Source organism: Python bivittatus, unplaced genomic scaffold (assembly GCF_059951505.1).
Source record: "Python bivittatus isolate LINGU-HERP-01145 unplaced genomic scaffold, Pbiv_v1 ctg000320_np1212, whole genome shotgun sequence".
NCBI classification, from domain to species: domain Eukaryota; kingdom Metazoa; phylum Chordata; class Lepidosauria; order Squamata; family Pythonidae; genus Python; species Python bivittatus.
In genome coordinates, this window is record NW_028277052.1 from 3,178,442 (window position 1) to 3,199,833 (window position 21,392).

Here is a 21,392-nt window from a genome sequence, read left to right on the forward strand (position 1 = left end):
TGAATGCTGATGGAAAGATGCATTTTTTAAAAAAATAAAACTCTTTAACATTGGTGTGCTAAGGCCAAGAAAGCTCTTCCGTCCTTCCCCCTTTGATGCTGTCAGCGCCCTCGGTTGAGAAAAACACTTTCTATCTTTGTTGCATACAATCTGGTGTGGTATTAAAAGGAACCGGGGCTCCCTTTTTTTTCGCCCGACAGAGAATAAAGCTCTACCATTATTATCAGAGCTGTCATTTAACAAAAACTTTGATGATAAATTCCATGTATTCTAACCAATACATCTGCAGGAGTTTACATGTAAACAATGTAATTTTCCAGGCAACGTGCACATTTTTTGTTTCCAGATGATACGTGATTTCTTACTGCAAGCAGCATCTCCAAAGAGATTTAGCTCCGGGACGTGCAAACTGAGGATTTGTTGAGTGTTTACTCAAGAAGCCATTCACAGTTTTAAAAACCTCCTATGTGACTAATTCATGGACTCTATAAAAACAGGTTTTTAAAGGGATCAACTAAAGATTGATTTCGTGATGACAGAAGGCGTTGCAGCTCCTGTGATGTTATAATTACTTTTTTATTATTTTTTAATGGGTTTAAAAAGCACAATTGAAGTGCAAGCCTCTGGGCTGATCTTGGAGAGAGCTAAGCAGGGTCAAACTCAGTCGGTACCACCAGGACATCATGCTTCGAGCTAGGCTGGGAAGATGAAAAACAGCCCAGAAGAATGTTTGCGCATAAAACACCACGGATGTGCCTGCAAAATCATTGGGAGATAAGATCAGGAGGAATTTTCTGATTGTACAAGCCATCAGCTACTGGAACAGGCTGCCCCATTAAGTGTTGGGTTCTCCATTGCTGCAGATCTTCAAACAGAAGCTGGATGGTTTTCTGTCAGAGATGACCTAGCAGATCCTGTACTGAACAGGAGGTTAGGTCAGATGACCTTCGAGATCCCTTCCAGCTTCATGAGCTATGATTCTAGAATAGAGGGGTCCTTGATCCGCTTGCAATCTATAGTTTGAGAGAGAGGCTGTAACAGAGATAGAAGTAGAGTCAAGAAGGAGATTTAGTGCGGGTGATTTTAGGGTCGATTCCCTGGAGAGCTTTTGGGGAGTGGCCAGCAACTGTTTTGCTGCCGGCTGAACAGATCAGAGAGTCTTCTGGACTGGGGCGTCTCCTCGGCCCCCAGCTGCCTCCAACAGGCCTCCTTCTGGCCGGGCACTGGGGGGGCGCCCCCTCAAGGCACGAAGCACTCCAGAGGGTTGGTGGAGTCGGGCAGGATGTTGCAGTTCAAGGGCCACGCGATGTCCAAGCGGGTCAGGGGCTGTCGGCAGCGCTCCTCCGCCCCCAAACACACGGAGCGACATGGCTGCAAGATGCCCCCTTCTGGGAGGCACTTGGGGACGAAGAGGCTGCAGACCAGCAAACGCAGGTCAGGGTAGCAAGTGAGGTCCTGCAGCGTCTGAAAAAGAGGTGGGTGTTCTCTGCCAGGGGCTGGAATGTAGGCATTCCCTTGGTATGTGCCCGTATCACCCACTGGGCAATGCTCTTGGGGGACAGGTGCAACCACAGTACCCACTAACCAAGAGAGTCATTTGTTGGGTTCCCTGGAGGTCATCCACCCTCACCCTAACATAAGTACCCTGTTGCTGCTGCACCTTAATCTGATCTAGTAGAACCACCGTCTGCTGCCCGCAATATCGATAAAGTAGAATTCACATCCGACTTGTAGAGTTTGTTTCCTGATCCGGCCTACCTCAGAGGGCTGACACATTCTGCCATATCTAGCTCGAGACGAACTTTCAGGGGCTGGTTTTCTCTCCCCCCCACTCTTCCTGCCATTGTGGCCCCAGGAAAGGTTCTGCAGACTTTAAATGCTGGCTTTCTCTTTGGATCAACTGGGTTGTTCTCCAAAAAGTATGGCCAACGATGAATTGTGGAGCACTGAATTGGCCCAAACAGCTGTGGCTATGATTAAGGGTGCATAAAGCTGCTGTGTAGAAGTGTACTTGCTATCTCATTCTCAAGTACATATTATGAGCAAAATGTGAAAATTCCACCCAGTTGCTGATGTCTAATCATGCAATGAGAAATTAACCATGAAGGTATAGATCAGTGTTTCTCAACCTTGGCAGCTTGAAGATGTGTGGACTCCAATTCCCAGAATTCCCCAGCCAGCATGGCTGGCTGGGGAATTCTGGGAGTTGGAGTCCACACATCTTCAAGCTGCCAAGGTTGAGAAACACTGGCATAGATTGTCCATATGCTGATGTGGGTGAAACTTTGGAATTTACTCTCCAATGCAACTCTGTGGATGCCTCCAGCCTCTTTCCAAGGATTCAACCTCCTTTCCCGTCTCTCTGCCTTCCTTCCAACCTCATTCTGCATCAGCCTCACCATGTAGTCTTGAAGCAGCTCCTCGGCACCCTGCTGATGTGGGATCATCAGCCATATGTTGGGGAAGGAGGTGGAATTGTAGCTGAGACCTTGGCACATTTCCACTTTTATCGGTTCACAGGAGGCTTCGGCCCATGGCGGAAGAGAAGACAACATTTCAAAGAGAACAAGAATGTATCCATCACCATGGTTTGCTTTCCCCAACCCTTGTTGTAAGGATTAGGTGTTGGCAACACGCTTAGGACACCCAAGACCCTATTTTTTAATCAATGCAGGAAGAGCTAACGGTTGAGTAACCCAAACTCAATTCAAAATGGTTGAGTTGCACTCTTCTTTCAAGGGAAGGTGAGAGACTCTGTGGTTGGAGCAATGAAGCAAAGAAGGAGGGCCAGGTCACACTTGTGGTGATAGGTTGTCTGTGTTTGGGACAGGAAGTTTGGGGGTCAAGCTTGCTTTAAAGCACATCATTTGAGGAAGGAGTTCCTATCCCAAGATGGAAAGAAAGGCCATGTAATTATTAGGGGTTAGTCTTGAACACCTCCGTGGGGCATTGGACTGGAGCACCTGCAAAGTCCCTTCCAACCCAACAATTCTATGATTCTGTTTTTGGCAGTTGTGGCTGGCCAGTCCTTGGATGCACAATGACACAGCCCAAGCTTAGTCCAGATGAGGCCAAAATACCGAAGCCTAATAAGCGTGGGCATGGAAAAAAAGAATTTGTAAAAAAGGGATTATTCCCCTGGCAAAAAAGTACATTTGCACAGGGGAGGTTTCTGGATTGGGCACTGCTCTGAAGGTATCCAAATCGCCACTGCGGTCAGGAGTGTCTTTGTCCCACTTTTGGAAAAGCCCTGGGGTTGCTCCCCCAAGCCTTCATCACAGCTTCAATTCCCGTCCATTGGCCTGGGTGGGTTCGCCCTTGAAGAGTGTTGAAAACAAAAACGTTTGTGCAGAACAGAGCCAGATTGTTTTCCAGAATTCACCCTTGGGGTCCCTTGTTAGGGATCTGTGCCTTCTGCTTGTTTCTAGGTTCTGCTCCAAGTCTTGATGCTTAACTCTAATGCAGTGATACTCAACCTTAGCAACTTTAAGACGGGTGGACTTCAACTCCCAGAATTCCCCAGCCAGCCTGGCTGGCTGGGGAATTCTGGGAGTTGAAGTCCACCCGTCTTAAAGTTGCTAAGGTTGGGAAACACTGCTCTCCTGCATCCAAGGTTTGGGGCCAGCCAGGTGAAAGCAGGAGAAAGGAGGATGCTGGCTGGGGGCGGAGGGGAGAGTGGGGAAGAGAATGTAATTGACCCATCTAGTAAGTTGAGATCAGAGGTGGGGTTTGAACTGGGGATGTTGCAATGCGTAGTTCTGCAAATTCGCCAATGAAGGGAACTTGGTCCATGCAGGAGGGCAGGTACTCACCCACCGACGTGGAAGAGATGCTGGTGCAGTTGAATTCATCGCTTCCATCTGGACAGTTCCTCCAGCTGTCACACACCAGCTCCTGGGCCACGCACTCGCCATTTCTGCAGACAAACTCTAAAGGCCCACACGTTTCTTGCGCAGGGGGTGGGCAGGGAAGAGAGAAGAGAGTGGCATTTAGGGTAAGGGGTTCCCTGCACTCTCAAGATGGTGAAGAACAGCAGCTGGTCTGTTCCGTTCCCATTGTATTTCTGGCCTTTCTCTGTGGAAGTCAGAGGTTCTCAGACCATCTGGAGAACAAAGCCAGATTATTCTCATGTCTTGCTCTAAGCTAGCCACTTCAGTCCTTCACCTGAAAAAAAACAGGGCAGCTGGAAAAATGGGATGCAGACAGTGCGGGCACAAAGCATGGCATTAGTACAATTCTTTGGCCCAGCACTGACAGGAAACCCTTCACAAGCGTTGGTCCTTGACTTAGATCCATGGATTTGAAGTCATGGATCTATTGACGCCAGACTGCCCCTCCTTAATCTCAGAGGAGGTCCTGCAAGGAATGATTCATTAACTGCTTAACAGTGTTTCTCAACCTTGGGAGCTGGCTGGGGGATTCTGGGAGTTGGAGTCCACACATCTGAAAGCTCCCAAGATTGAGAAGCACTGGTTTAGAATCTCGCCTGCAAGGGAAGAAGCCATTGGGAAAAGTTAAAAATTAATGTTTTTATCTTGCAAACCCACATTCAAGGCAACAAATCACAGAAGGATAAATGTTTTATCCAACTGGATCACCTGCCCACGTGGCCGAGACCTTTAACACTTGAAGAAGGAGCGCTGTGACTTTCTTGCCAACACTTAGGTTAATAGTTTATAAAGGATGTCCATATATGCACTGCTTAAAAAAAAAAAAAAGGAAATGAAGGAAATGCGCCATGCCTTCAGAAGAAGACCAAAGAGGACACCAATTTAAGCTACTGGCTTGCTAATGACTTGTGCCATTTTATTGTGTTGTTCAGCTATCCCTTTTGGTAATATATAATAAAAGCTTTTTATCACTGGTGGGGTGATGCTCCAGTGTGGAAGCAGGTTAGGAACATGGTGCTATCAATTCAAAAGCCTGCTTAGAATTGGAGATGACTTTTGTCCTTCAGAGATTGTGCAACATTTGCACCATCATCTAACCATCCATCCAGTTAGTTAATGGATACGCCAACTTTCTGTTTATATAAACACAATCCCACAAGTCTTGTGGATGTGGGGGGGGGGGGGGAGAGAGTTTCTCCCTTCTCGGAAGGCCCTTTTATTTTGCCTGGGAAAATGGAACAATAATTACAGGAATCAAGAAACCCAAACTGTATTCCATCTCAGAAGGAACAGAGCTTGTGAACAAGCAACCACAGCGCTTCTCAGGAGACCTGGAGGAAGCTGAGCCTTTCCCTGCTTGGCTGAAGCGGTTATGTCCCTTGGCTGAGTCCCCTCTGTTGATGGGAAAAGGGAAAACCAGCGTGGCACAACACTCAGGCAAGACTGCTCATGGGGTGGCAACTGCAGTTTGGTCTAGTGGGGAAGGCCCCGGGCTAGAAAGCAGAAGACGGTGAGTTCTAGTCCCACTTTGGGCAGGAAAGCCGGCTGGGTGACTTTGGGCCAGTCCCTCTCCCTCAGCCCAACCCCCTCCTGCATTTTGGGGGGCTTTGTTTCCTTTTGGTTTATTTCCCAGGACAGCTGCCCGTCCCTACATTAACCCGGCCTAGCTTCCAGTTCCAGACCAGGTCTGCCCCCTTATTTGGGGCAAGGTGGGAGCAGATGACTAGTTGCATCTTGAGCCTCCACGGAGCCACCAGTACCTACTTTCAGTCATATTGTGGGCCCGATAGACAGCAAAGAACCCATCATCCACAATCTCCTCATCGGCCACAAACAGCACCGTCATGACATGTCGGGATGACGTCAAAGCAGGGGGCGGGTTGGAGTTGCAGAACCTGCCAGGAGCAGGAAAGCCGGACTTAGTTCTGGAAATCTGGGGCAGATGCTGCAGGGATCAATGCAACCGGGAGCCTGGGTGGGGCCACCTTATGAGTGAGTGTGCCCATCCTCATTGTTCCATGCGGGGGTTGGTGTGCCCGATGCCACCTTACCGACCCATGATGCTGCTTGCCCCCATGGCCGCGCTGTCGTACACTTCCACAAAGTCGAAATTGCAGTCCTCTTGCGACTCAAGGCTGAAGTTGTAGAAATGCAGTTGGATCACATGGCCCGCTGGCACGGAGATGTGCCAGAGACAAATCTGGAAGGGAAAGGAAGTCCAGGAGTTGGGCTGAGAGTGCAGCTTTAGGATGGGGAGCTCCATGCTAAGAAAAGGTGGCGTTTACGGGGGGTTAAACCTGGAGAAGGGTCCCAAACCTTTTCTCCCAACAGTCCCCTCCATTTCTTTGAAGGTGTATTTGTCATTGGCTGGGTGAACAGTGGTATGAACATGAAGAATTGATCCAAGAGGGAGTTTTCTTGCCCACTGGATCTTGGCCATGGGGGTAGTAGCTGTTTCTCCTTCCCTTCTCAGACTCTGTCGCTGTCTGGGCCAGGGTTTCTCAACCTTGGCGACTTTAAGAAGTGTGGACTTCAACTCCCAGAATGCTGGCTGGGGAATTCTGGGAGTTGAAGTCCACATGTCTTAAAGTCGCCAAGGTTGAGAAACCCTGGTCTGAGCTGAGGTTTAAATTTCCAAGTCAACATTTCTCAGGCTTGAAATCCAAAAGGACCACTTTAGAACTTGGAATTTTGATGCCTCCGAGCTACAAGGGCAATTGTCCTTTCTGTTGTCCTTTAGGAAAAAGTCAGGGTCACTCCTCTTTCAGTGGTTTTGCAGAGTCCTCCAAATGCAATGCTTTCCCAGGAATGGGTGCTGGGATGGGCCATGTTCCTGCTGCAGTGCTGGGAGCTGAAAGGGGGGGACGCATCATCTGCTGACTTGTGGGGCAAAATGGGACCCCAAGGTCCAAGCTTGGGCCCCCCATAGTCTTCACTCACCTGTAGATGTGGGTATGGTTTGGGGTAGTTTGGGGAGAAGAATTGTCCCTCCAAGCTGGTCAAGGTGCCACCACAACCTGGAAAGAGACAATCAACATCCTAGAACTTCATGGACTTATATTACTGGCACGTTACTGGTTTATAACTGTAATGCCCTACAGCCTCCTTATTTTTCCAAATTCTTGAATCTCTCTCCTCCTCCTAATGTGAAGTAGAAAGTGCAAGGTTTTCATCAAAAGGAGATTAACCCAGATTCCAGCAATGGATTTGGGAATCTGGCAAGTGAATCTCACAAAACCCCCTCCAAGAACTCAGGGCGACGATGTGTCTTTTCATTTGAAGGCTATCTCTGTGAAGCAAGACCTCCCAGCTAGGGCTTTTTCTCCAGATCGGATCTAAAAATATAAAGGTTGCAGTGAAAACCTACTGAAGTGACCTTTCGTTCATAGCTGAGCCATCTGGCCAATCTTCTCCACTAATATGAGACGTATTGCATTGGAATTATAAGATTTTTGGTTTTGCATATATGCATATCATTAGGGCATGCACATTCTATGTAAAATGTTTCTTCCTTTTTGGCAGATGTGAAAATGTCCATCCCATATGGGAATCCATGCTCTCAAGATCCTCGTCGCCTCAAGGCCCTGACTGTAGCCCAAACTCCACTTCCAGAAACATCTGTGTGGTTTCATGGGATACACAATGCAGAATTTGATGCACATTTGGTCTCATCCAGTCCTGAATGTCCTTTAACACTTACATTTTAGACAAGGCAAACGTTTGGTCCCCCAGCATTGGTGCTCAACTTCCCAATACAGTAATGGCATTTGCCATTGAGGTTTGGCCTTACCTCATTCTTGTAGCATGGCCTCGTGGTCATATTGACATTGCTTCCTCCAGACAGGCTGGGGTACAATTCCTACAATTCCAGCCAACGTGACCTGGCTGGGACATCTGAAGAAAACCTGGAAGGCTGTAACCTTGAGCTTTTCCTAGTTGTGCATGTGTCATACCTGTGTGCTTGGTGCTACAGTTGGCTTCGTCCTTCTTGTCCTGGCACTCCTGGTGGCCATCACACACAAAGGCTGGCAGGAGACAAAGTCCCTGGTCACAGAAGAATTCATCCCAGGAGCAGTTCTCTAGAATAGACAAAGACTTCTGGAAATCAAGGAGCTAAGAGCAGATCAGATCAACACTGTCTTGGAACTGGTTGTAATTGTCTTGGCTCCCTTCTTCTCCAAGTTATTTTGGGGATTGTAGCTTTGCAAGGGGACAAAGGAGAAGGAGAAGGAGAAGGAGAAAGAAGAGAAGCACCAATCCTGTAGTTTCTTGAGTGGTGATGATCAAGGCTCATTTCTCATTCTCTCTACTTTTAAAAGATTTTAAGCCAGTTTGAAACTGTCAAGCAAACTGGTCTCTTGTTTTCCTCACCCATTTAGAACTTTCCCATGCTCTGAGAATAAAATTAGCCCATGTATTCATGTGATAGTGAGTAATCAATCAGTGCTGGGATAATTGTGAATGTTCAACTCTGTGAAACATTACAGCAATTTTCCCATTGTGTCATTTATATGGGGACAATCATCACCTTTGTTTCGAGGCAAATAAGTCTGCTCTTTGGCAGCTTATGTCTGGAGAGAGTGCTGTGTGGCTGGGCCCGTCCTCTTCTCCAGTCTCCATCCCCAACCACGTTGTGTTTGATACCCAACACTCTGCATCTCTTCTTAAAGCCGATGAGAAGCTCTTTGGGGGCAGGGGGCTCACTTTTGCTGTTTTGCTGGGCAGCCGAACCTACGAGAACACCTCAAGGATGTCAAAATGTGTTCTGGGTCATCTTTGAAGACCCTCTTTATATCTTCACATCTCATCATTTTAGAGGTCTGAACAGTTGGTGGAAGTATAAGTAGCCGCGCTCTTTATAGCTATGGCCACTGAGCTGTGGGATTTCTCCTTCCAGGACACTTATCTCAGCCAAGAGGCCAACCGTATATAAAATATGTCCTCTCCTTTTTCCTACTGGAAAAGCAGAGAGATCAGCTGGAACCTTTTCCCTGATCAGATAGGGCTGCTTTGTTGCACCTATGGATTTCAATATTGTCTTCTTCGGCCTTGTCAATTGTTTGTCTTTCCAAAAAATGTCATTGGAAGTTGTAGGGTTTCAGTCTCTTTTAATTTCGTTACCAAGTGCCCTTCAGGGACAGAAAGTCAGGATACTGTATTAAAAAAAAACCCAAACCTCAAACCACACAGAGCAAATCTCCCCCTTCCTGTAATTTCTCCCCTTTCCAGAAATTGCAGGCACTTACTTTCACTGGGTAGGATGGCCCGGTACCTGGCAGTGAACCCCGAGGAAGCGATATTATCATCGGAGACAAAAACAACCTGCATCTGGTTAGAATTGGTGTTGATAGTTGCTGGGGCTACAGGGCCACAGTACCTGTAAAAGTCACCAGGTAAGCAAGAGAGCAAGGAGTTGTGGATCCCCCCTTCCCCCTCAAGAGACCTCTACAGGTAGTCCTCGTTTAGTGACTGCCTCATACAGGGATTGTTCACAGTTGCGATGGTGATGAAAAAGTAACCGTACAACCAATCCTTGCATTTACAACCTTTGCAGGTCTGTAAAGCAAAGGAAAGCTGAAGTCAGATCACAAGCACAGCCGCGGTTTCACTTAGCGACTGCCCTGCTTAACGACTGAGTTGCCGGTCCCAATTGCGGTCGCTAAATGAGGACGACCTGTATTGCTCTTCCTGCTGAAAGTCAGCTTCATTTGTTTTATTTATTAAAGGCATTCTAGTAATCCAGTTCTACACTGTGGAGCAATAATCCAAAAACTAAATAATAAAATGCAATTGTTTGCTTTTAATTAACTTAAATGAAAATGCCTGGATCAATTAAAGCAGGGCAAAAATAGGCCTCCGTTGAAAGCGGAGGGTGAGGGGCAAAGGGAAAAGGAGGACTGCCCAAGTAGCATCTTCAACAGTGGAAGGGGAGGGTTTTCTTTAGGTTGGTTTCCTAATGAAACACAACTGCTGATTTTAGGGAAGAACTAGAGGTAAGTCCATTCAGACAGCCTGGTGGTGTCAGCCCCACTGGGTAGACCAGACCAGGAAATCAACTCTGCAGGAAGGCTAAAACCACTTTTGCTGAGCTTGGTTCTAATGACAGAATCTGGTTATTGTCCTGCACCACCTTCTCCATCTTCTTATACTCCAGTGCAGTGTTTCTCAACCTTGTCCACTTGAAGATGGGTGGACTTCAACTCCCAGAATTCCCCAGCCAGCATGGCTGGCTGGGGAATTCTGGGAGTTGAAGTCCACCCATCTTCAAGTGGACAAGGTTGAGAAACACCGTTCCAGTGAACCAGGGAGATGTCTGGCCGAGCTGCTTTCAAACATTACCTTGAAGTTCTGGACTTAAAAAATGCCTCAGCCCCTTTGGCCTTGCAAACAGTTCCTGCACATCTCCATTAAGGTCATCCTCCTTACCCTCTCTACAGGTGGCACCTTGGTGGCATGCCTTCTCTGTAGCAGCCCCCCACCGGAGACCCAGAGGGCCCCTAACCTTTTAGCCTTCCATGAAGAGCTGGCTTTTCCGCCAAGCATTTTCCTAGGAGGAGAACAAGCCAGCATTTGGGAAGCGACGGAGGTTATGGCATTGTGGTGGGAAGCGTGAGGCTACTTTGTACACAGGTGATACGATTGTGTTACTGCTATTTTCTTGGTTTTGTTGTGAGTCGCCTGGAGTTGTTGGGCATAAGGTAGATGGTCATGAAAGTTTTGTGAATAAATAAGTAGCATTCCAGATAACAGTGAGGAATGGCTTGTGTCGGGCTGGCCATTGCACAACAGAATCTAAAATTTATTCATTTTAAATATTTTCAGTTTGAACCGTTTCCTCTTTTTATTGTAACTTGCCGAAAGTTGGCAGGATACAGAGCTTAACTCTTCATAATAACCATATTAGAATCCTAGGGCAACAGGTTTTATGATGCTGTTTTCCTTGAATTTGCTTGCAACGTTTCACTTTTCCTTTGACTATTTTGGGTCCGGCCACCCTTCCCCCAAATAGTCCCAGTGATGAATCACAGTGAGATGTTAAGGCTGAAGAAGAAAACACCAAAGGGGGCGAAACGTTGCATTTGACCAATAGTCATGTCAAGGTATTTGTAAACCAGAGAAGTTAAGGACGTTTAAAAAAAAAAAAACTAAAAATGATCCTTTCAAAGGGACTTACAAGATTCAGAACAGAAAATACAGAAAAGTGTTGACGTTTGAAGGATTGGGGCATGCCACCTGAAACCATGGACACCGAGCTTTGTTAACTGCCCCCTGCTCACTCTTTATTACTCTCTTGTAGAACTTGAGTGGATCTTGGTGGATTTGACCATAGAGAAATAAAATGAATGTACAAATCAATGAATAAGTAAACAAATATTTCCAGCTGTCACCACCAGAGGGACGAATCCATGGGCAAGAGTAAATCTTCTTTTTCTTAGGGTTTGTCCTGCTTGTTGCAGGATCTCCTTGTCTCTGCACTGCTCTTGCCCAGTTCAGTGGTGAAGCTCTTGATACACAAGACAAGAGGCTTGTTCTTCAGACAGCTTGCCAAAGAGCATAGGGCTGTTTACGGCTGAGAGACAGCGACTTCAGGAAGGTCGCCCAGCTGGCTTCCATGCCTATGGAAGGACTAGACCCCGGGTCTCCCTGTTCTTAGTCTGGCACTTTTACTGCTACACCATCTTGGCTCTCCAACAGCTGCAGGAAGATCTCCTCATGAATTTTGCAAGCCAGCTCGCCCTTCAGGTTTTGCTGATGATCACATCAAGATGAACTGAGCAGGCAGTTCTTGACACCATGCTGTTTCCTTCTCTTTCCTTCTTGTTCTCTTGTTTGAGTTCCTCGCTTCCATCCAACAATCTGCTTCCCAAATCATGCACTGAATTGCCCTGATCGTGAACAGCTCTCCTGAAAGTCCTGTTGGGACTTCCTGTTTGCCCTCCTGTCCTCACCTGCAAAGTCACCACGGGCTTCTTCTCTTCTCTCCAACCTTCCTATCCTCCCCTCCTGTATCTCCTTGTGCTTCCCATTCCACCACCCTTAGCCCTCCTTCTGGAAATCCTATGAGGAACTGTTGAAAGAAGTAGACGTTTTTAGCCTAAAGAAGGGAAAGCTAAGAGGAGACAGGATAGCAGTTTCCCAAGACTTGAAGGACTGCCCCAGAGAAGAGGGGGTGGATGTGTAATGCCTGAAGGTAGGACAAGAACCAATGAGTGGAAGATCTATACAGAGAGATCAAACTTGAAAAAAGGTTGAACGTCCTAGCTGTGAGAGCTCTTAAGCAGTGCGACAGCCTGTTCTGGAGTCATGGGGGTTCCATCACTGGAAGTTTTCTAACAAAGATTGGACAGCCATTGGTCTGGGACGATTTGACAATTCCTACCCCAGGCGAGGGGTTGGACGAATGATCCCTTCCCACCCTAGGGTGCTGAAAAGATTCTGCCCTTTCTCCCCTGCTGCCCCTTCCAAAAATCACTTGCGTGAGAGGCCACCCCTCTTCTGTCCTTCTATCCAATCCCTCCTCCTAACCCACTGCCTCTGCCTCAGTCGTTTTGTTCCCAGGTCCTCTTGCAGTCTTCTCAAACCTGGTTGGGTCTTTCTGGGTGTTGGCTTGACTCAATCATCTGGGTGGAGGATCCAGGAAGCTTAAATCCAACCTATCTGGAAGACCCCAATAGCAGCTGAACACACACACACACACACAGAGGCCTGGGCCATCCCTCCTGCAGGGCATCCTACCTACCTGGTACTCCCATCCCAAAGGGAGGTACTATCTGGCTCCTCGTAGATCTCCAGCCGGTCATAGAAACACAGGTCAGAGGCCTCCACATCCAGGGCTTCTACTTTCAGCTGAATCACCATCCCCGCCTTCACGTGGATGTGCCATTGGCAGAGGACGTTGGGTGGGTAGGGATCTGGGTAGTTGGGGGAGCTGAAGGAGCCCTCGGGGCCCCCAAGTTTCCCCCCACACACTAGAAGAGAAGGCAGCAAATGAAACGACCAGTTTAGGGATGCAAGGGGAAGCAAATGGTTAAAGGGAGCAGCTGGGTATGATTCAGCTGAAGAAAACAAAACAGAGGAAGAATGGTGACATGGTTAGAGCAGTCTCCCCAACCTCATCTCCTCCAGATATATGAAGGCGCAACCTCCATCCTCCACCAGCGTGGACGGTGAGGTCAAGCCAAGCAAACCTTTTGCAAAAAAAGCTAAGAGCATCTGCCTCTCTGTATTTCTGGTCGATATGTGACAGAGAGCAGACTCCCACCATGTCAACATCTTCCCTGGCGTTCTCCAACTGTTGGACTGTAATTCCCAGCATTGGCCAGGCTGGGTCGGAATTATGGGAGTTAGAGGCCATTCAGAGGACCCCAGGTCAGGGAAACCAGGTTAGAGATACAGCCTCAGCAGCAACCGGTACTCACAGGGCCCTGGCTTTGTGGCTCCCTGCAGCTCTCGTTGGGGTGGGGAAGCGGTGGAGATGGGGCTCCAGGAAGTCCTCCTGATGGAAGGGACGGTGGCATTGGTGGCGGTGTGCCCAGTGGGAGTCCCACGAGAGGGCTTAATCGGAGGGGGTGATTTTAGCTCTGCCTCCAGGGGAAAAAAGCGAGAGAGAAGAGAAATTGAAGAGGAAAAGAATAAAGATACTAAAATTAGAAAGATTTGGTCTCAAAAGCTCCACCTCTCAGAGTCCTCATCCCTCCCTGCCTCTTTCAGCCTGGTTCCTTTACAAGACTCCTTTACACTTTACAAGATAAGTGTAAAAGTGCCTTTTACAAAAATTAATCAAAGAGCAAGAAATAATGCCTGGGGCTTAGGCTTTTGGAGAGAATTAATAATATTGAGTCATGAGCCGGCCAAGAAATCCACCCTCTTCCAGATCAATCACAGTTCCTCTTTTCACACCCCACCACTCCCAAACAGGAGGCTAGCCTTTGGGAAGGCAGGATTTTGGGCGAGAAGGGAGCAGAAGAGTCACCCAGTCATCTGATCTCCAGGGACAGGAGGGAGCAGTGGTGCAAGACTGCACTCACCGTCTCTGCTCCAATGGCCCAGACGGTTCAACTGGCAAGCAATTCAGTGCCTCCAGCTCAGCTCCCACCCAATTCATCTGGGGTGGCTGATGGAAAAAGAGGCAGGAGTTGCAGTTTGCTCATGGGAAGGCAACAGGTCCATAGCTTACAGCCTACGCATAGAGAAGGACCGTATCTGTGGGTGGAGAAAGGATGGATCTCCAAGAGTGGGGTCTACCAGAAGGTCTGAGGGATGTCTTTCCATGCAGCTGCTGACAGGGAGAGAACTGGCCTTTTATCAGCGAGTTCAGCCTCTTTGGGCCTGAAAATAAATTCCTCTGCTCAGGATGTGCTCAAGGGCGCTGGCTTCTTTGATTTTAAGCATGTGACCTCTGGGGTTAGGGTAGCAAGAAAGGAGCAGATACGGTCCCTGCCATTGTGGCTAACACAGCTTCAGGGAGACATTGCAACAGGCATCCCCAGCTTTCCCCACCACAAGCCCGATTTGGCCTGGGCCAGGCTTCAGTTGCAGGAAAGCCCCTCCACAGTCCCCCAGCCCAGAACTTACGGTAGATGACTAGGATGCCTACAAGCAAGGCCAGGAGGATGAGCAGCAAAACACTGAGAACCGCCACACAGAGCCAGGAAAATTTGCAGTCCGGCTTGAATTTCGGGCTGGCTGCTCCTTGCACTTGCTGGGCTGTGGGTGGAGAAGAGGCTGGCAATCACAGTGCCCCCATCCATGGGATCGACCCCCACTGCCTCCCCGGCTGTTCAAATGACCTCTCGCGATCGCCCCAAGGATGACCGCTGGAGGGGAGACTGGAGCAGGCGGCTTTTTGCATGCGCAGACACCAGCTGCTGTAAAGAGCTACAGAAATCCAGCCGAGATGCAGAGCAAAGACTTGCAGGACTTGGAGATTTTCTATCGCTTTCTTTTTCTTTCTTTCTTTCTTTCTCTTTCTTTCTCTTTCTTTCTTTCTCTTTCTTTCTTTCTTTCTTTCTTTCTTTCTTTCTTTCTTTCTTTCTTTCTTTCTTTCTTTCTTTCTTTCTTTCTTTCTTTCTTTCTTTCTTTCTTTCTTTCTTTCTTTCTTTCTTCTCTCCTCCCTCCCTCCCTCCCTCCCACCCTCCTCTATCTAGTTCCAACCCAAGTCTTTCCACAGCTCACAGCAATGAACGCCAGCCACCTTACAGCCTGTGTGAACATCCATTTGAACTGCAATCCAGGATCCAGTCTTTCCTAACTTGGAGTCTTCAGGGCAGCTGGACTTCAGCTCCCATCTTTCTGAGCCACTTGGACCAATTCCCACAATTCCCCTGGGTGGCGTGGCCCCAAATCCTGCTGGCTTGAAATGATGGGAGTTGGAATCCATCAAACCTGGAAAGCACCAAGCTGGGGAAAGCCGGTACAATAGAAAAGTGAATGAGAGACCCTGAAGGTGGCATGTGACTGCACCACCAAGTCATCTCCTTTGTTATTGTTATTATTAATAAGAAGTTTATATCACATCCTTGTTTCGTACATCTCAAGGCAAGATACATAATGCTCCATTTTCCTTACAGCAACTACCCTGTGAGGTGGGTTGGGCTAAAGGAGACTTGAACTCACAGCCCCCCGGTTTCTAGTCCACCCCCTTCACCACTACACCAAACTGGCTCCCCCTGTTCTGCTGGAACTCTTGGCCTCTGTATTTATGCCCCTCCACAACATTGACCCGCTTGATACCAAATCCATTGGCAGAGAGTTTTGCCCCGCTCCTGTTCTCATTCTCCAGCTGATTCAGGGCTGGCACCTCGCCATCCTCCTCGAACACGGGGTTGGAGAATTCCATCAGCAAGTTCGGTGGCAAAGACAACATGGCAGTCTCCTGGGGCATAAAGAATGGGACCTTGTGAATCTTTTGGCCTCCTGCAGTCGCCTCTCCCTTTTAGGTAACCCTATGTTTTTCTTGCAAGCAAACGGCATTTTGGAGCAGAAGGAGGACTTTACAGTTCCCAATCATAAAGAGTGCATTTATCGGACAGACAGAGCAGCCCACAAAATGTAAATAAAACCCGCAAAGCAGCTGAGGAAGCCGGAACAGAAACACAGCCTTAAGCATTTTGCAGGACGTGTGGTTTGGAAGGGTTAAAAGATTGGAATCTCCGGTTGCAAAGCCAGAAAATCTGTTTTTCTCCAGAAAACAGGGGCTGGGGCTGATCAAACCCACTTCCGCCCTCTTCTCTAAGTTGGGTAGACTGATATTCCTCAAGCCACAACAACCTGGCTTCCAACAGAGACAGAACATGCTGGATCCCCTCCTACATTCTTTGGCAATGGGATCACCGGGAGTCATCTTGGGAGCAAGCAAACTCTCTCTTTTCAGTTAATTCAGCCCATAAAGGGTAAAGATCTGTTGCCAGCAGCTCTGTCTCTAGGCACAGCAAGAGGACCTTGTCAAATCCATCGTGTTGCAGGGCTGATGGCTCAGCTGGACCCATTCCAGCGTATCGATCACGCTTGTGGCATCACCTTGCAAGGTGGGCTCGTAGGATTTCTGTCCATGTCACAATTATGGCATCAGACTGAAATCCCCAAGGGCAGAGTCTGGACCTGAAGTGGGAATTACTCTGATCACCGCCCCACCCCAGTCTCAGTAGCTCTGCTAGGCTGAACCCCAGGAGTGCCCCAGGTGACATGTGCTGTAGTATCTTGCCTGTTTCCCAAATATTTTAGGCTCCCCTCCTTCTGCCTTGTGACAGCTTTCTCCAACTTCTCCTCTAAGAAAACAAAAACATGGTAAATTTCTGCACTGAACAAAGACCACGTTTGCCCCATGCACTGTTAAAAAGTGTATGAGCCCGTGTGCCACCATCTTAACCTCTGCACTGCGATCACATTAGCTTTCCAGCTAGGCACAGAAACTTAAGCGCAGTCTCTGTCTGGTTAAAAATCTGCAAGGAAAACATTTCTTTTAAATGCCCGATCATCCTAAACAACCCTTTCAAAAGGAAGCTGGCTTGTAAGGACGGGCAGCCTTGCCGCTTGCTCCCCACAAGGTCCCTTCCTCTCCAGGCGTGTGCACTCCCTCAACAGTGTAACTTCCAGAGACCCAGGAAGTCAGGACACGGGAGACTTGAAAGCAGGGGGGGAAAAGAGCTGTGCGCGTGGGGACTGTATAAGCCAGCATGGCTTTTAAAAGCTTTTTTCCAGCTGCAGAAGTGGTTAGGCAAAATCTTTGGGAGTTGTCCTTGACGGGGGGTCCACAGGAGGTCAAAAAGGTCAAGATGGTGACCACAGCCATGCAACGCACATAGAAAAGGGTGGGACAATAGACATCCCTGGCCCTTGTTCAATAGAGATATGGAGCCCGCAGCGCCAAAACAGCCTTTCTGTGCATACCTGGCTTTGATTCTGTGCCTCTGGGCGAAAGATGACCTCGGTGAAGTCCTTCATGGCCAAGAAGCAGGATGGGGGATAAGTGGACAGGGTTCCTGCCGGCCGGGGGCTGCCACATGTCCCCCCCTCCCGTGGCATCCGGCCTTCTGCAGTGGCAGCTCTTCCGGGAACCTTCTGACTTTCACCGCATGGACAAGAAGGTCTCCTCCTTGCTTAAGGATGCCCAAATGTTGAGATGGGGTCCGCAGATTGACGGTCTTTTCCCGCTCAGGAGAGGATGACGGATTAATTCAACCAACAGGCCCCGTTCCTGCTTTCAAGACCACAGCCCATCCCTGGGGACAAGTGGACTTGTTAAGCTGCTAGGAAATAAAAGAATTTGCAAGCATTAAAGTCGCCAGGCTCCCCAGCTCCTTAATCCAACTCAGCTGAGAACTCCGAGGTCAGAGGCCCTGGCATGGACTACGGTGCTCTTAAAGACACAGCACTGCCAAGCTGGTCTGGGGCATCTGAGCAAGCAAAAGTCTCTCAAAGCGGCATCTTTTTTTCCCGGTTTTGTCATGTTGGGTGAGATGCCAGACACGGCGGTGAAAAATAGTTGCGCTTTCGCGCAAGGTAGATTCCTGCTAAGGATGGCGCAAGATGCATGAAGGATGATACAAGCAAACCAGCACTGAGTTGCCAAGGGCTTCAGATAGAAAGAACAGAGGCCAACCTGGTCTTAGGAGGCCTCCAAGCTTTTGTATTTCTTTTTCCTTTTTTGCCGCCTCTTTACTCATCAGCATTTTTTCCTTACCCTGGAACAGCCTCTTGCAATGGGAAGGAAACCAGCTGTTCTCCAAAATACTGCAAACCAGGAGAATCTGTGCTTAATTCCAGCACTTCTAATTTATTACCACTGTCCAGGAGGGGAGCTCCCCTGCACCTGGAGACTTGGTGATATATAAAAATATATAAATGTTACAGATGCTCCCAGGTTCAGCTTATGGTCACTCACACGCTCCTAGCCTGTTGAGACATGCGGATCTTGTAAGCCCCCCTTGCCTTCGATGGGGGTTTTCCAGAGAGGTGCGGCTACAGCAGACAAGACACACAGCCCTGGCCAACAGCTGGAATATAGTTAGGGACACACACAAATCACGTTCAACCGAACATCAGGGTCTTTGGAATATAGGTAGCCCTTGCTTAGTGATCACAACCGTAAATGCGAGGATTGGTCGCCAATTTATTTTTTTAGCACTGTCTTAACTTGGAACGGTCACTGCACAAGGCAGCTGGTAAGCAAGGACTACTGTACACGGAGACCCAGTGAGTTTAAAGTAGCAGCAAAACCATACTGCTTATAATGTCCTTTGCTCTTTCTCATCCACACGCACACACGCTCATCCCCACCTACCTACATCCTTCTCAGCTAGGCTGCCAGGCACGAGCTAGAACAGTGTTTCTCAACCTTGGCAACTTTCAGATGTGTGGACCTCAGTTGCTAAGCGCTGCGGTCACTAAGCAGAAAATCATGTGACCGCAACGGACTTACGATGTCACTTCCCCTTTGGTTGTTAAGTGAAACATCATGTGACCGCAACGGACTTACGTCACTTCCCTTTCAGTCATTAAACGAGTCACCGTGGTTGTTAAGCGAAGCATCATGTGACCGCGACTTGTGATTTTACTTCCGTCTTCTCCATTCATTCTTTAAAGCTGGCTGCGAAGCATGCGAATGGCGACCCCAATGGCTGGCTGGGGACTTCTGGGAGTTGAAGTCCACACGTCTGAAAGCTGCCAAGGTTGAGAAACACCGCGGTAGAGGGATGGAAGCTGCCAAGTCTGGAAGTGGAGAGCCAGTTTGGTGTCGTGGTTAAGGCGCTTGGGCCAGCCCCTCTCTCTCAGCCCTAGGATGGAGGCAAGGGCAAACCACTTCCGAAAAACCTTGCCAAGAAAACTGCAGGGACTAGTCCAGGCAGCTGCCAGGAGTCGACAGCTGACTCGAAGGCAGAAAAAACCACCACCGCTGTCCAGAGCCGATGAGGTCAGGAGCTCGGAGCTGCAAAATAACACACCACCAAGAATTTTCCCTCTTAAGAGGACATAAACAGGCGGGCATAGAACTATTTGTCTTGTGGCAAAACATCGCCAGTGTTGAAAAACAGAATCACGAATCCAACGTTGCAATCCGTGTGTGTGTGTGTGTGTGTGTGTGATGGACATTTCAGCCATAGACTTGGTGTTTGAAGTCATGATTTGTTAATTCTCATCCCATTCAGAGCCCGCAAGGTTGCTAACATCAGCATTCGCCTTTTAGGGATATTGAAAATAAGCGTAGGGCCAAAGTTAACCATTTGTGGACTGAAGACCGGGGTATTACAGTGACCTATCAAGGACAAAATAATTAGCCTCAGATAGACCCATTTATGGATTAATCGTCAGAAGCACTGATCACTTGGGTGGTTAAGCCTTGCAGCAGCCTAAGCCATGCGTAGTTGGCAAAACATCTTCAAACCGCTGAATTTCAAATTTCCCCACCCTCCTGTTTCCAGCCCTTTACGATTCTTGCACAGAAAGTTTTCCCTACTCTTCCCCGACCCTCAGTTGAAACAGAAAAACACCATATCATGATTTTATAGGCGAGTTTAAAAAGCCACACTGAGTTTCCATTGGAACAGCCTCCTTTTCCAAAATCTAATATTTTAATAAGCCAGGGTCTGAATGGCCCATCACGCTATATTTATGCTAAATGCTCCCAAGGCCTCACTTGCAGAGGCAGGACCGTGGAAATAAACAGCCTGACATGATGCAATGGAATATGGCTTACTTCCTGGGTGCCAAATTTCTCTTCCTTATCATTGCATCACATTCCCATTGGCAGGGCAGTCCATTTTCACGGGACCGGGCACGTTGCTAAGACACGTACATTCCAAGCGGCCCGTAATTGCAAAACCCTTTTTGCCTGTTCCCAAAGCAGGGGAGAAAGAGGTCATTGTTTGCATGCTAAATTGCTTGGCAGGGAGGGGACGTGGGCTCCTTATGGGGCACCCTCCGCCCAGGCAAAGTGAGTTTGCAGTGAGTTTTTAAATGATTAATCCGGACCCTTGGCTGCCTTTTCCTTCAGAATCTTACTACCAAGGCTGGTTGACCTTTGGTAATCCGGAGAGGCAATTAACTCGGCCATTGTGCGCTGCTGGGAAGGATCAGATGAATCCTAGAAAAGGGAAAAGCTGAAAGCTTGTGTGAGCGAGCCAAACTGCATGTGAGGAGAACAATACAGCTTTGCTTTGGCTTTGACTAGCCCAATCATTAAGAAGGGCAGTGTCACCTTCTCCGGAGATAACACAACATCATACAGCAACAAACAGGATTTTATTGTTACACCTTTTCCCCCACGGTGCAAAAGTGCAAGATGCAATTTGAAATGTGTCCCCCCCGTCCCCCAAAGGTCCTGGGTCATCCCTTCTGCCAGCCTGTCCCGGAGAAGGGAACTCTGCCCCCACTTGGGTTTTGAGCAGCTCCCTCCCTATTTGAGGCAGAGCGAGTCCCCAGCCAGTGACCCCTCGCGCCTGCAAACAGGCGGCTGCGACCCACAGCTTGTCCAGCAGAAACGCAGCCTCCAGCCCTTGCGCCCAGCGAGGGAAGGAATCCCAGGGTCTCCTTCAGAGAAAATACGTTGGCCCCCCTGTCCTGGCGTCTACCCCACGGGTTGTGGCAATTCCAGCCGGAGTCAAGCCCCACAGCCTGTGAGGGCCCGGGGCTTCTTAACACAACGCCCCCCGCCCGCAATCCCCAGACCCTCACAGACAGTCGTGCACAACCACAGCGGGTGTTCATCAAGTTGCGATTTTATTTCTGTACAAGTCTCCCCCCTGAGTGACCGGAGTCCGTCCTCCGGCCTTGCTTACACAGTAAACAAGCTGTTCAGTCCGAACTGATAAACCAAAAAACACAAACAAAAAACAAGCCCCCCCAACCCCTCCCAAACAAAGCAAAACAGTAACACTGAGAAAGGCCTTGTTAGCAGGAACCCTCTGCCCCTTGCTGCCCCTTGCCTTCCCCTCGGGGCCCTGGGCCCGGACGGAGTGGAGTGAAAACCGCAGCGGAGGGCACCTCCTTTTGGATTCTGCGGGA

The 21,392-nt window shown here is 48.6% G+C and overlaps 1 protein-coding gene across 4 annotated transcripts; it reads right to left on the reverse strand.

Moving 5' to 3' along the window:
- On the reverse strand, nucleotides 1-20,928 carry MFRP (membrane frizzled-related protein). Of its 4 annotated transcripts, none has more exons than XM_088138977.1 (13): nucleotides 17,280-20,928; nucleotides 15,624-15,765; nucleotides 14,466-14,597; nucleotides 13,310-13,471; nucleotides 12,631-12,859; nucleotides 9,137-9,267; nucleotides 7,844-7,969; nucleotides 6,831-6,907; nucleotides 5,942-6,090; nucleotides 5,655-5,785; nucleotides 3,813-3,947; nucleotides 2,400-2,524; nucleotides 614-1,032 (listed from the first exon to the last, which is right to left on the reverse strand). In XM_088138977.1, exons 1-13 carry the CDS (start codon nucleotides 17,412-17,414, stop codon nucleotides 973-975), a joined length of 1,734 nt encoding a protein of 577 aa, XP_087995103.1. In that variant the 5' UTR covers nucleotides 17,415-20,928; the 3' UTR covers nucleotides 614-972. The 4 variants fall into 4 exon arrangements, with proteins under 4 accessions (XP_087995104.1, XP_087995103.1, XP_025031248.1 ...); XM_025175480.2 differs by having other exon boundaries at nucleotides 614-1,464; XM_088138978.1 differs by lacking the exon at nucleotides 2,400-2,524 and having other exon boundaries at nucleotides 1-756.
- Nucleotides 20,929-21,392: the final 464 nt, after the last annotated feature.

Bases quoted from the DNA above. Each gene is read 5' to 3' on its own strand.
- MFRP (XM_025175480.2), bottom strand. From the start codon at position 17,414: ATGCCACGGGAGGGGGGGACATGTGGCAGCCCCCGGCCGGCAGGAACC. The intron at 15,766-17,279 runs GTATGCACAGAA...TTTATGCCCCAG, and splicing joins AGGCACAGAATCAAAGCCAG to GAGACTGCCATGTTGTCTTT. The intron at 13,472-14,465 runs GTAAGTTCTGGG...CCCTGGAGGCAG, and splicing joins AGGCATCCTAGTCATCTACC to AGCTAAAATCACCCCCTCCG.